The sequence below is a fragment of the Myxocyprinus asiaticus genome, chromosome 40, assembly GCF_019703515.2.
Source record: "Myxocyprinus asiaticus isolate MX2 ecotype Aquarium Trade chromosome 40, UBuf_Myxa_2, whole genome shotgun sequence".
NCBI classification, from domain to species: Eukaryota; Metazoa; Chordata; class Actinopteri; order Cypriniformes; family Catostomidae; genus Myxocyprinus; species Myxocyprinus asiaticus.
The window spans coordinates 20693227-20709177 of NC_059383.1; the positions used below are offsets into that span (position 1 = coordinate 20693227).

Genomic DNA, 15951 nt, shown 5'->3' on the forward strand with positions numbered 1-15951 from the left:
CAGAGTAAAAGGGAAAAAACTTTGGTTTACTGTTTATCAAATGCTGAAACTTTGCTGGGTGAAGAACAATCACATGAAGTCCTCCTTGCAACCTGAACTTCTTCAAAACGTTGAATCCTTGTAATCGTTGTGCTAAAAAAATTAAAGAAGTTACATTAAAATTAAAAGATGTACTGTATATTCTGTATATATATATATATATAGAGAGAGAGAGAGAGAGAGAGAGAGAGCAGTTAAATCTGTGATTCATTTGATAATGATATTCTTAATTTAAGATGGTTCCTCAGAGACAGACTAAATAAAAAAAATTAAAACAATTCCGATTAACTCTTTTTATTGATTCACACAGAAAAGCAAAACATATATTCACAGAATCAACATTTAAACCCCATTATTCCCTTTCCCCCTCCCAATCCCCAACCCCACCCTGACCCCCAACAAATATCTCTGTCATCACACTTGAGTATACACACCAAAAAAACAAAAAATATATATATATATATATATATATATATACATACACTGCATGCACAATTATTAGGCAAGTGAGTATTGTGATCTTATCAGTATTTCCATGCACATTTTCCAACTCCAAGCCATATCAACTTGAATGCTTATTGGATTCAGTCATTTTCAGGTGATGTGTATTTGTGTAATGAGGGAGGGTGTGGCGAAAGTGACTAACACCTTATATCAAGGTGTGCATAATTATTAGACAGCTTCATTACCTCAGGTAAAACAAGAGATTTAACTGACACTGACACTGAAAAGTAAAATATTGTAAAATGCCTTTCAGATGGATGCAACACTCTTGAAATAGCTAAACTATAGAGGCGTGACCACCGGACAATCAAACGTTTTGTTGCGAATAGCTAACTGGGGTGCAAAAAACGCATGGAGAAGAAAAGGCGCAAATTAACTTCAAAAGACTTGAGAAGAATTAAACGTGAAGCTACCAGGAACCCATTATCCTCCCATGCCACCATATTCCAGGACTGAAACCTACCTGGAGTGTCCAGAAGTACAAGGTGTCAAGTGCACAGAAACATGGCTAAGGTCAAGAAGGCTGAAACACGACCACCACTGAATAAGATTCACAAGTTGAAGCGTCAAGATTGGGCAAAGAAATCCTGGAAAACAGATTTTTCAAAGGTTTTATGGACAGATGAAATGAGAGTGACTCTTGATGGACCAGATGGATGGGACCGTGGCTGGATCACTAATGGACGTAGGGCACCATTTCTGAGTCAGGCACCAGCAAGATGGAGAAGGGGTACTGGTATGGGCTGCTATCATTAAGGATGAGGTAGTCGGACCTTTTCGAGTTGAAGATGGGCTGAAACTCAACTCCCAAACCTACTGCCAGTTTCTGGAAAGTACTTTCTTCAAGCAGTGGTACGGGAAGAAGTCCTCAGCATTCAAGAAGGCCATGATCTTTATGCAGGACAATGCTCCATCACATTAATCCAAGTACTCCACTGCTTCTAGCCAGCAAGGGCCAGAAAGTCACCTGACTTAAATCCTATTGAGAACTTGTGGGCCCTTCTCAAATGTGAGATTTAAAGTGAGGGAAGACAATATACCTCTTTGAACAGCATTTGGGAGGCTGTGGTTGCTGCTTCAGCGAAAGTTGATCGTGAACAGATCAAGAAACTGACAGACTGCATGGATGGATGGCTCATGGCAGTTATTGAAAAGAAGGGTGGCTATTTTGGTCACTGAATATTTTTGAAAGGCCAAAAAAATTTTTAATTGTCATTTTGTGTAACTTATTTGTTGTACTTACTCTAAAAATTGAGAATAAACAATTGAGTTGGGAGAAATTATTTTTGTAATTTAGTTGCCTAATAATTGTGCACACTTATATATTCCCCTGAGAAAGACAAAACTCACTTTTACTTTGTTAAACATTCAGGTTTGAGGTTCAATAACATTTTGAATTGACAGAGAGCATTGTGTTTGTTCAACAATAAGATTAATCCTGAGGAATACAATTTGCCTAATAATTGTGCACACAGTGTAAATATAAAAAATAATAATCACATACATTTAAAACTACACTTCTCTCTCCACTGCCCCTCACCGAGAGCCCTCCAAAAAGGCCAAATAGCTGCCCCATTTTTTATTAAATGAATCTAAGTTGTCTATTCTTCTACATGACATTTCCTTGAATGCCGCTACCCTGCCCATCTCTGTGCACCACTCTTGAAATGAGGGTGCTCCAGTCGACTTCCATCCCCTAAGAATGATCTGTCTGCTGATCACTGGCTAGGACCCCATTTTTTATGCATTTATCCCCTATATTAATGACCTCCTAAAATACAGAGTCTGGGGCAAAATGAAATTTGAGTGCCCAATACGTCACACATAAAACTCTGAACCCTCAACCAAAATTCTTGGATCTTAACACACCACCAAAAACATGGGTTGTGTCCCCATCTTCTGATTGGCATCACCAGCAGGTGGGTGTGTCTTTAAGACTAAGCCTATACAATCTAGAGGGGGTCCAACAGAATCGGTGAAAAATCTTAAATTGCATAAGGCACACCCTTGCATCTCTAGATGTAGACATGACGTTTTTTAGAATTCTAGCCCACACTCCCTCCTCCAATACCAAGTTTAAATTGTTCTCCTATAATCTCTTGAGAGAAATTGAAGCTCCATCCCCCAGACTCTGAATTAGCAGGGAGTAATACACTGATGCCTCATGACCTTTTCCAAAAGCAGTAATCACCACTCCCAGAGTATCTGCCGCTCTAGGGGGGTGTATGCTACTCCCAAAAATAGTACAGAGCAGGTGGCGCAGCTGTAAATACCTGAAGAATTGAGACCTGGGAATCCCAAAATGTTGAACCATATTTTCAAAAGATCTCAGCACTCCACTCTCATATAGGTCAACAAGCGTATTAACCTCCCTCACAATCCACTCTGTCCAGCAGAAAGGGGACTTATTAATACATAACTTTGGGTTCAGCCATATGCTCGAAGCAACATTTAAATAAATGTCTGATTTAAACATTCTGGACACTTTTGTCCATACCGAGGGCAAATGCAAGATAACGGGGTGTAACTTAACTTCTCCGGTTAGTTTGATAGAAAGGCTTTGCAATGGCAAAATAGGGACAAGAACTTCCTGTTCAATACAAAACCAGGGAAGGGTTCTCTCAGATGGAAGCGACCAATGAGCCAAATGTCTGAGACCGAATGCATAGTAATAAAACAAAATCTTGGGTAGGCCTAGCCCACCTTTGTCAATCGGCTTATGCAATTTACTTAAATGTAATCTGGGACGTTTACCATTCCAAATAAATGACTTCGCTATGCAATCAAATTGCTTGAAATAAGAGAGGGGGACATCTACAGGGAGAGATTGTAGCAGGTAGTTAAATTTTGGAATACAATTCATTTTAATAACATTAACCTTCCAGTCGTAGATAAATGTAATGAAACCCACCTGCCCACATCGCTCAAAAACTTTTTTATTAAAGGGTCAAAATTAACTCTAACTAAATCACACAAATTTGCTGGGAATAAAATACACAAATACTTAATGCCCTGTTTGGGCCACAGGAAGGCGCCCGGCTAAAAAGCCGTTACCGGGCAGTACTCTGTCAGAGCCAAAACTTCGGATTTAGACCAATTAAATCTGTATCCTGAGAACTTAGAAAAGGAATTAATAATTCTGTGGAGGCAAGGCATAGATCTAGTGGAGTCGGAGACGAATAATAAAATATCATCTGCGTAAAGCAAGATGCGCCACACCTCCCACCATCACCCCTGGAAAATCATCCTCCTTTCTTATTGCGGCTGTTAATGGTTCCAGGGCAAGACAGAACAATAATTGGGAAAGAGGGCAACCCTGCCGGGTGCCCCTATAATAAAACATATTTTTAACATTTATGCATTTTAATTTCAAACCGAAATTCCATTAAGTTGAATTGAGTAATATTTAAGTTATATTAATTTAATTTTGTTGAAAATTGCACAATTCAAATTGGTAAATATTAGGGTAAAATATTTTTGAGTGCATTAAAGGCTAAATGAATGATTGTTTTGAGAATGTATCTGAAAAAAACATCTGAAAGTGATGCAACGGTCAAAGACGTCTGTCCAGCGCATTTACACTTGAAAATCCACAGACGTATGCAAAAACACGTTTGATATGAACAGCCCCTAATTCGTTTGGTTTCACCATGGTATTTTTTGTAAATTTACAGTAACCACAAAATGAACCACTATATTACCACCATATCACTGTACTAACACCATGGTTCACTGCATTAAAACTATGGTGTCTGACAAAAAAAAAACATGGTTACTACAATATTACTATAGTAGTACAACAATGCAATATACACACAAGCGATGCCAAGCTGTGGTAACGAGTGCGATCGCCCGCCTCCGATCACATTCTTCTCTGCACTCCTCGACATTCACCGTGACCAAATCACTGCGATGAAATCAACATTTATATTCATTTTTATCTATTATTTTAAGTAGTATTAAAGGAAATAAAAAGAGTGGAAACAGAAAATCGGATGGGAAAAAGAGTGTGTCTGTGTGTGTGTGTGTGTGTTCATCTCTGTCCGGGGCCACACACATTACAGGCTGAGAGGCCTCTCGGGCAAATGCTTAGGCAGCATCTCCATGCCAACACAAACTCCTCATTTATTTAATTCTTTATTCTCATCAAATTTATGTCTCCATGGCAACAGGAGCGTGCATTCCTCTCCCTGTTTCTCTCTCTCTCTCTCTCTCTCTCTCTCTCTCTCTCTCTCTCTCTCTCTCTCTCTCTCTCAGAGAGTATTATGTTGCAAAGAGCCAACATAGATCTTCAGGCCATCTATGTTTCATGTAGACTCTTGGGGTTCATTTCCCTAGATGTACACAGCTGTAATTGGGTCAGTTTGATCAGTTTATTATGGCTTGAGTGTTATGTCTAGCTCTTTACATCAAGGGATTACGCCCAGCACAGAGCTGCAGTTGCACTGTGTTGTTAGTAGCTATGGATGTATGAATCAGCTTTGGATTATTGTTCCTATATTCTGTATGTGGGAGAAAACTGTTGCGTCTGCTTACATGCTTCATCCAGCTCAACTCGTCAATACTTTCTCTTCTCTCTCTCTCTCTCTCTCTCTCTCTCTCTCTCTCTCTCTCTCACTCTGCTGCCTTCTCCTCCACTCTGTAGTGTGTGGTGACATCCATGGGCAGTTCTTCGACCTGATGAAGCTGTTTGAGGTGGGAGGCTCTCCAGCTACGACACGATACCTCTTCCTGGGCGACTACGTGGACCGGGGTTACTTCAGTATTGAGGTGAAAGGAGATTTTTGTTTTGGCATTGGACCAAACAAAACAATCAGTTAAAAGAAATAAGAAATCTGCACAAAATTAAATGTCTATCACCATTTATTCGGCCTCATGTCATTCCAAACCTGTATGGCTTTTTTTTTTTTTTCAAGGAACACAAAAGGAGAAATTTTGAAGAATGTACTGGTTGCTCTTTTACATGCAGTTGTAATAAATATTGACTAGAGCTTTCAGGCTTAAAAAAATTCACAAAAGCACCATAAAAATATCATTAAAGTGGTCCATAGTCTTGTGTCTTCAGAAGTCAAATCATATGCTTTGGGTGAGAAACAGGTGAAATTTAAAGTTTTTCACTATAAATCTTGGTTTTTGGGTTATTATTATTATAAGTGGTGGATTTCAGGCCTCAGTGTTCTGGCTGCTTTATACAGAAAGCTTGAATGATAAAAACTTGAATTTCCCAACAACTTTAAAATATAAAATTAACAGCAACATTTTTCAGTAGCTTCAAATTACATTCTTTTTTAAGATCATGAATTTGGTGGCTTTTTCAAATTTAAGCTTTGGTTATGTAATTATGATGTCATCATATTCGCTATAACTCTCCTTGGTGTATTCATGGGAGAACTACAGCCCTCCACACTGCAAGTAAATCACTCGTAAATGCGACAAAATTTCACGTCATGCGACTAAAATTTGTCTTTTATTAGCCACTGGCCAGTAAATATTCAGATTTTACTTGCCAGAGATTGAGTTGTGTAGTGGCGAAGAAGAACTTTTACTAAATAAGAAGCTGGTGATTAAGAAGCTGGATTCAGCCTTGTCTTTTTCAGCATGTTGTGTCTTGTGCGCACTCTCTGAAGGAAATATTTGGCTACAATGGTTCTGGAGTTGTCGTGGAGCGCGCTGTTACTATCACATTAGTTGAGCCGTGAAATGGCATTGACATTGCATTGAACGACGTCAACTCTGACTTTGGTTAAACTTTTCCCCTGGATGTTTTCACAACATTTTCCATTTTAAATCATGGCTATAGACTAGTAACACGCCTGTTGGATTGTTAGAAGGTAAAAGTGTCAATACACATTATACAAGTAAAAGTTTCCTTTTGTTTTGTTCCGTGTATTGTTCCATCCTTGTGAATATTTTGTAAAAATGTGTATGAAATTTCAAACAGTGACAACAGCTTGTATGACTATTGAAAATTTCATGACATCATATAAATTGATAGAATGTGAAATTTGTAAATTTGTACTCAAGCTAAAATGTGATTAAAATGATCAAAAGCAAAATATGAAAATAAAATGTGCAATCTCACATACTATATTGCGTGAAATCATATACAGTTGAAGTCAGAAGTTTACATACATATTAGCCAAATACATTTAAACCCAGTTTTTCACAATTCCTGACATTTAATCATCGAAAACATTCCCTGTCTTAGGTCAGTTAGGATCACTACTTTATTTTAAGAATGTGAAATGTCAGAATAATAGTAGAGAGAATGATTTATATCAGCTTTCATTACTTTCATCACATTCCCAGTGGGTCAGAAGTTTACGTACTCTTTGTTAGTATTTTGTAGCATTGCCTTTAATTTGTTTAACTTTGGTCAAACCTTTTGGTTAGCCTTTCACAAGCATCTCACAGTAAATTGCTGGAATGTTGGCCCATTCCTCCAGACAGAACTGGTGTAACTGAGTCAGATTTGTAGGCCTCCTTGCTTGCACACGCTTTTTCAGTTCTGCCCACAAATTTTCGATCAGATTGAGGTCAGGTCTTTGTGATGCCCATTCCAATGCCTTGACTTTTTTGTCCTTAAGCCATTTTGCCACAAACCCATTTGCGACCGAGCTTTAACTTCCTGGCTGATGTCTTGAGATGTTGCTTCACTATATCCACATAATTTTCCTGGTAAAAGGAAACACTACTTTCCTGGTAAAACTTTTTCCACACTACCGGTCAAAAGTTTTGAAACACACTCATTCTTTATTATAATTTTTTTCACATTTTACAATAATAGTAAAGTCATCAAAACTATGGAATAACATAAATGGAACTATGTGAATTATGTTGTGACTGAACAAAATCCAAAATAAATCAAAACTCTGTTATATTTTAGCATCTTCAAAGTAGTCACTCTTTATCTAGAATTTGCAGACATGTACTCTTGACATTTTCTCAACCAACTTCTTGAGGTATCACCCTGGGATGCTTTTTAAACAGTATTGAAGGAGTTCCCATCTATATGCTGGGCACTTATTGGCTGCTTTTCTTTATTATTTGGTCCAAGTCATCAATTTCAAAAACGTTTTTTTTTTTTTATTACATTTTAGATTTATAATGAAATAAATTAATATGGTGGCACAATTATATTTTTGTCTACAAAACTAATTTCAAACATTTAAGCATAAGCCTTCAGATCAAAAGATTTTTAAGATCATGAGAAACATTTCGGTCAAGTGTTTCAAAACTTTTGACTGGCAGTGTATATACAGTATATATACAGTATATATGTGAAGATGCCTCCTTCTCTCTTTTTCAGTTTTCTGTTGCATTATGCTTACATGTTGTCAAAAGTCTGGCGAGTAAAAACAAAAATTCACTAGAAGATGGCACTTCTTTCTCCAACATGTCCATAGAGGGTTGAAGTAGCAATGTTGGATTTGTGACTGGTTGTGATCAACTAATTCATTGAAAAGATCCAATTCAAAAGAATGATTTGTTTGCAAATCAGAGATTGCTACTTCCCTCATAAACCTTTATGAAAATGTATCTTTCATGAACTCTCATTAACTTCTTGTTTATAGAATCTTTATAAGGCAATATCACATGACCAAGATTGCTGTTGTACTAAATATATGCTGTGATTACCTATGACACTGGACCTTCGATTTCATGCCTGCAGCCGAATTTGAGCCTTTTTGATATTCAGTACAACAGCACTCTTGCTCCTGATATGCTTCAATATTGGCAGATTAATAGACCTGGCCGATATATTGATCTATGACAAATTTTTACCCCAGGTTTTGATCATTCTAGAGTATTCCATTGAAAAGAAAATAAGGTGGCCGATTCTGTCACATGCTCCAGGGAAACAGCCTCCAGCCTCTAATAAAGTAGAATCAGTAAATCATGAGCGCTATACACTGACGTCCTTTGACATGTCCAATTTCTGCCATCTTTGACTTCAGGCCATGATTAGCCCTCTCAACACAGTCTGCTCAACTGAATCACTCAGCTCCCAATGTTTTTTGGAGGGGAAATTTTTCTTCCTTGTTAAAGCATAAATAGATGACATTATGAGTTAGCCAGCTTGGTTGTGTTTCAGTTTGTGTGTGTGTGTGTGTGAGAGAGAGAGAGAGAGAGCAGTAAAGAGAGAGGATATAGCCCGCTGGCCTGCATTTTAATGGTGTGTGTGTGTGTTTGTAGGTATCTCATGGATGTGGTCATATGTTACAGCTATATTTTCTTTCTTTCTCTCTCTTTCTCTCTCTCCCTCTCTCTCTCTCATTCTCAATTCATATTGCTTTATTGGTATGACATACTGTACGTAAGTACATATTGCCAAAGCATTGAAATAAATAAATAAATAATAAGACAGAACAATATCATGAAACAAGAAAGGTGAGTAGGAAAACAAATGCATGCAGTATAATGTAATTGTGCTCAGTAGATACAGTATAGATGCACAATAATATTAACAGTTAGCTAAACTAATGAAACAAGTGTTGGATGTGTTGACTTTCTCGTAGTTTGTGGCATTTATAAATGTGATCGGACACTAAAGAGGAAGTAGGTCCTTCACCAAGTAAGATTTTCAGTTTGTCATTTTCATTGAGAAAGTGGAACTCAGGGATGAGCTGCTGTAATTTTGTATACAATGAATCTATCAAGTGTGAGTACTTTTGGCAGTGAAGGACAAAATGCATCTCTTTCTCAATTTCACCTGATGAACAGTGGCAAATATATTCACTCCTCATTAGGTCGCCATGTCTTTTTATGCCTTCCTATAGCCAGTTGGTGGTCACTAAGTCTGTATTTAGTTAATATTTGTCTGTGTTTGACATTTCTCTATCTCTCTCTCTCTCTCTCTCTCTCTCTCTCTCTCTCTCTCTCTCTGTAGTGTGTTCTGTACCTCTGGTCACTGAAAATCCTCTACCCAAAGACGCTATTTTTACTGAGAGGAAATCATGAATGTAGACATTTGACAGAATATTTCACCTTCAAACAAGAATGTGAGTATCCCTTTTGTGCATGCATACACTATTGTCTGTTGTATGTTATTAAAAAATAGAGCTGAAGTGTGTAATTTATGTGCCACTGAACATAATTATAAAAATAAACTTTGTTTTCAAAGGGCTTTCCAAATATGCATGTTGGCCTGTTGACCATTGGTTATGTCAATATTGTTGTGTCGGGCTGGACAAGTCACTCAAAACAGAGCAACTTGTAACATTTTATTAGATTTGTGTTAAACAATCTAAAGGTCATGGTTTATTTTTCAATTATTATTATTATTATTATGTTTATGTTTATATTTACAATTGTATTTATGATCTAATTTGTATTGGTATTCTTCGACCTGTTGCCATAGGAAGATTTTTAAGTCATTAAAATAGGGGCCGGTGGAAGAAATTGGTGAGGGTAAAAATTTTGGATTTTTGGTATGGAACGTTGTCTCTGTGACCATGCATGATGTGGACGGGTTAAGCCGCTGTGCACCTTCTCTGTGTTTACATCAGCATCTCCAGTATGCTAGCTGTGACATTTTAAAGGTCCAAGTTGGGGTGGAAAGTGGGGTGCTACCTCGTGCCACCCTTGTGGCCACGCCCCTGCCTATTAGCAATTTCGCCAAACCCACTTGCGCCTAAACTTAAATACCAAAATTTAATGGCCATGCCCACTGACTGTATGGCTTATGGCATAGCGCTCTTAAAATTAGGCCCACATAAGCTGAGATAAAATGAACAATTTTAACACCGAAAAAGTTAAACACTTCAGCTTTAATTCATTGGAACTGTGGTCTAGCATGCTCTGTCATGTTGAACATTGGTGTTCATGCAGGCAATGTGCGTTTAAGTCTTTACATAATTTCTCAGTTGTGTTCCCACTTCTGTCATTTCCACTTCTATCGATTGGCAAAGCCCCCTCAGTATTACAGTACTAAGAGAGAGTGCCGGCCCTACCTAATAAGCGACATAAGCAGCTGCATATGGCCCCTGTGGCCACCAGGGGGTCCCCTACAACAGGATACATATGCACAATTTATTATTTGCTCTAAATAAATAGCACTAGTGTAAAAAGCACTGGCCACACAGCCCGGCTGTATGCATGCCAATAGTTAGATGGAATCTGTCAAAACTATGAAAACATATTAAATAATCATTAAAGAAAAGGCATAAAGGTATAAGTTTGTAAATTTTACTCTAATTTCCTAAGAAGTGTGGCGATATTAGTACGACAGGTGACTATCATTATGGGCGACCGGGATTAAAATCCTCCTTTTGCCACTTTAATTCTTGTCCCCATATTCATCTTATGTACAGTACTGTGCAAAATTCTTAGGCACATAAGATGTTTTTTTGCTTTATTATTTTTACAAAGCTTTACCATCTTATAATAACATTGCTGTTCTATGAGAAGTATATAAAAATTTGGTTTATTTTCTGACCATTTCATCTTATGGATAATGAGTCTTCCATAAATAGAAATAGAAGTTTGTTGCTTTTTATTACAAAGGTTCTTAAGACTTTTACATTGCCAAAAAACATTGATGGCATAAAAAAAATAACACAGGTTAATGAAAATTAAGTAAACTTTCCTTATCCATGAAAATGAGCAGAACAAAATTGTGTGCAAATTGTTAGTAAAATAATTATTGTGTAAACTGTGGCATTTATTTAAATTTACATAAGCATGCATTTACACACACATTTTATTTTTACATGTTTCATGAATTAGGCAAATTTACTGCTCAGTCACTACACTGCATGTTAGCATTTCTATAAGAGTTTATGTGAATGTAATCATGAATGTAAGCATTTCAATGTACATTTTATAAGCATAAAATATAGTAGAGGTGCCTTCTACACACTGAATGTCGCAGAGACTGTAGCATTGCTCTTTAGATTTAAATTGTTGTGAATGGTTTGTGTGAAAAGTGTTTAATACTGTAGCATATCAGGCACAAGAACAGTTTTTTCCCTCAGGCTATACATCTAAAGAACAATTAAAAACTATAATAATTACATGCAAATACACAGCCTAGTCAGTTATATTATTTAACATATCCTACCTCTTCTGCATTACATTCCCTTGCACTGAATATAACAGATTTGTATTTGTACATACTACAGTTAAAGTCAGAAGTTTACATACACCGTAGCCAAATACATTTAAACTCAGTTTTTCACAATTCCTGACATTTAATCATAGAAAACATTCCCTCAGTTAGGATCACTACTTTATTTTAAGAATGTGAAATTTCAGAATAATAGTAGAGAGAATGATTTATATCAGCTTTTATTTCTTTCATTACATTCCCAGTGGGTCAGAAGTTTACATACACTTTGTTAGTATATGGTAGCATTGCCTTTAAATTGTTTAATTTGGGTCAAACATTTTGGGTAGCCTTCCACAAGCTACTCACAATAAGTTGCTGGAATTTTGGCCCATTCCTCCTGACAGAACTGGTGTCAGGTCTGTAAGCCTCCTTGCTCGTACACGCTTTTTCAGTTCTGCCCACATATTTTCTTTCGGATTGAGGTCAGGGCTTTGTGATAGCCACTCCGATACCTTGACTTTGTTGTCCTTAAGCCATTTTGCCACAACTTTGGAGGTATGCTTGGGGTCATTGTCCATTTGGAAGAACCAATTGCGACCAACCTTTAACTTCCTGGCTGATGTCTTGAGGTTTTGCTTCAATATATCTACACAATTTTCCTGCCTCATGATGCCATCTATTTTGTGAAGTGCACCAGTCCCTCCTGCAGCAAAGCACCCCCACAACATGATGCTGCCACCCCCATGCTTCACGGTTGGGATGGTGTTCTTCACTTGCAAGCCTCACCCTTTTTCCTCTAAAGATTATGATGGCCATTATGGCCAAACAGTTACATTTTTGTTTCATTATACCAGACGACATTTCTCCAAAAAGTAAGATCTTTATCCCCATGTGCACTTGCAAATTGTAGTCTGGCTTTTTTATGGTGGTTTTGGAGCAGTGGCTTCTTCCTTGCTGAGCAGCCTTTCAGGTTATGTCAATATAGGACTCGTTTTACTGTGGATATAGATACATGTCTACCTGTTTCCTCCAGCATCTTCACAAGGTCCTTTGCTGTTGTTCTGGGATTGATTTGCACTTTTCGTACCAAACTATGTTCATCTCTAGGAGACAGAATGCATCTCCTTCCTGAGCGATATGATGGCTGCGTTGTCCCATGGTGTTTATGCTTGCATACTCTTGTTTGTACAGTCTCTGTAGGAGTGCAAACGTTCTCTTCTGGAACTCCAACAGTGAAGGCCAACCACTCAACAATAGGGCGTAATCTATATACTCTGCCAGGGTCCAATGAATTCTGCTACCGGGCATCGGGGAAGTTAGAGGCTCATTTAAGCAAAAACAAAAAAAATTATTTGAGAGCCACATCATTAAAATTTACTTTATTGGCCAGTGCACAAAAATCCCCCACATAATCCTCAAGAGGAAGATTTCCCTGATGAGGATGAATTAGTTTAACTGCTGGGTTCATTGTTGTAGGTCAGGTATTCTGTAAAGCTGTTGGGCAGACGAGGCAGGCAGGAACAGACACAGGAGCAGATGAAGACGATGATGAAGTGTTGTGAACCCAAGTGAAGTTTATTCCAATAAATCCAAACATGAAATACAAAGCACGAATCCAAAACGTAAAACAAAACGAAAACCTAAACATGAACTTGATATGACTATAAACATGAACAAGAACAAGACCTTGATTAATAAATTTAACTGAAACTAGACTTGACTGGAAAGGACTTGACTAGACTAGAAAACAACATACTACACAGACAATACCTGACAACCACAATGGCAAACATGAGGGCATAAAAATACAAGACTGAACTAATAACAAGATAACAAGACTACTAAAACATGAACCAATGAAAAGACAAGACTGATAACAAGTTAACCAGACAATAAACCAATGTAAACAAGACACATGGACATGAGGGAAAAAGGATATCACATGACTAGACAAGGAAGTGAACTAATTTCACAATAAAAGACCTGAAAACATGAACATGAATCTAAACATGAAACAAGAACACACAAATATGTTACAGCCATGAACCAAACCAACCAACTCTGAGATAAATCGCAGCATTACAAACTTGATCAAGTATTACAAATTAAAGATCAGAGAAAAAGACAAATTTAAAAGACTGTGTGCTTTATTTCTTTAAAGGAATATTATAATTTCAAGTGAGTTGAGGCATTTAAAACGGTCAGTGGGGCCCATTTTTGATGGTTTAAAGGAAAAATGTGAAGCTTTTAATTTTAAAAAGCTCTTACATTAATTGTTTTGTTAAAACTTTTGTACTATTTGAGCTGTAAAGTTGATTATAGTGTCGTTTTTATGATCGTTTTAAGGTTTTAGTGTTTATAGCGTTATGTCACCATTGCAGCAAAATTCTATATACTGTAACTTTACAGACAAAATGTTAGTAAGCAATTTTTTTCACTCTAAAATCATGTTAACGCACATATTTTATACATCTTGTGGCTCTACTTTTGAAACAGTGAGTGTTTTAACATTTACAGTTTGGCTCCCAATCACTTCCAAGTGCCTCACTGTAACTCGTATTTTTGCTTTAAAAAAAAAAAAAGGAGGGGCAAGCCAAAATACATTTTTGTGGTAAGCAACATTATAACGTGAATGCTGTTGATTGAACTAAACTTCTACTTAACTTAAATATTCCTTTAACAAAGGCATGTAATAAATATTCCATGAAGCACTGCGAATGACGTAATCAAATCAGAAACATTGGTACAATATAAAACTTTTGATGTGTAGTCATTGATTATAAGTATAATGATTTATACTTGTAAATAATTTAGATGTATAGTATAGATACAGTCAGCAAGGAAGCCATGCCCACTCATGGGGGAAAGAAAAACCCCATTACCATAGTTACCCATTCATTCCTATGAGAAAAATGGGGAGCAATTTCCGATAGATTTGGCTATTTAAACAATGCAAAACATGCTGAAAAGCTGTTGTGTAGTTTTTTGCACTTCAGACAAAGCCAAAAAACCCAGAAATTATTTTTTATTGCCTTCCAACTGACAAATATAGAAGCCTAAAGAAGAGCACTATGACTGCAAGCTGTTGAGCTGCAGAGTCATACAGTTCAGCACTCTCAGGACTGAAGTGTACATTTACAATTTTCACGTTAAGGTTTTGTTATTCGATTGGTATCTAAAATATTTAACTGTTTAATTTTATCATCAACACTTTTATTTTTATCTCTTAATAAGACTGTTAAAGTGTTTTGTCCACACATTAATTATATTTTTGAAATGATTGTACACATAAAATAGTCCAAATGAAACCTGTGATTTGGCTGATGCGATTTCAATGGAAGACCTTTCATTATTTTTATATAACAATTTACAGCCTCAGCGGACAATGCAGGAAGACTTAAATGTTGGTAAGGTTAAATAGTAGACATACAATAAAACTATAACAAAAAAATAAAATGAAAAACACTAATAAGCGGATTCAGTAATGATAGGGATAAAGTGCATTTTATGAGTAATATGCAGTAATATTGAATGTAACGACAGTTAGGCCTACTATCATAAGCAGTTTTCATTATTGTTTTTTCTTAATAAGTACTTTGTTTGGCAGTAAAGGCAGAGCTAATGGAGATTCATACCCAGCACTGTGTACCTAAACATTTTACAGCAATTTTAACTTATTAATTAAACACTTCGCCAAACCCAACAGCAAGCACAATATCCCCCGAGAATATGTCACCTATGTTAAACCACGCCCCCAGTGTATGGTGTATTGCCAACTGTATCTATACAAACCTAAGTAGTTTGAAAGTGTAGGGAGACTGTCTGGATTACATTATTCGCAATGCTTCATGGGAGTGGCCGACCACTGCTGAGCTCTTTTGCTGTAGTTTCCATTTCCAAGGTAACAGCGACTTCTCTGATTGGTGAATCTTTCTTCAGCATTATGGGTAGTGTAGTTTTTCACCAGGAATTTGGCTAATAATCACGTTTTTTTATTTTTTATCATTATTATTGATATTGAATCTTCTACATAAGCATATATCATTGCTTAACAATGAGCTCATGGTAGGTCTGTGTCAGTTTATTTATAGAAAAAAATAAAGTGAATTTTCCTTCCAGAGCCCTTCTTTCATGAACATTCCTCAGATTGCTGTTGCATTCAATATCTATTCTTCATGAAAAAACAAATATTTCCAACTAGTAAAGGCTTATAATCCTGAACTAGGAGGAGGGAGGGTGTAGGACATTGAGTATGAGGTAAAGCTTCAGATTGAAGCCTCCCCATGAGACAGAGACAGGTGAGGTGGGAAGGAGGGGTGCAGAGTTCACAGCAAACTATTTCTATGTCTACTCCGCTA

General features: G+C 36.9%; 1 protein-coding gene across 1 annotated transcript in view; it reads left to right on the forward strand.

The window, feature by feature from the left end:
• LOC127431206 (protein phosphatase 3 catalytic subunit alpha-like) overlaps positions 1 to 15951 on the forward strand; it is a 69381-nt gene that overhangs the window by 24805 nt on the left and 28625 nt on the right. Inside the window, exons 3-4 of the mRNA XM_051681525.1 lie at positions 5189 to 5313; positions 9434 to 9545. Coding sequence (XP_051537485.1) covers positions 5189 to 5313; positions 9434 to 9545 — 237 coding nt within the window. The remainder of the gene's footprint in view (positions 1 to 5188; positions 5314 to 9433; positions 9546 to 15951) is intronic.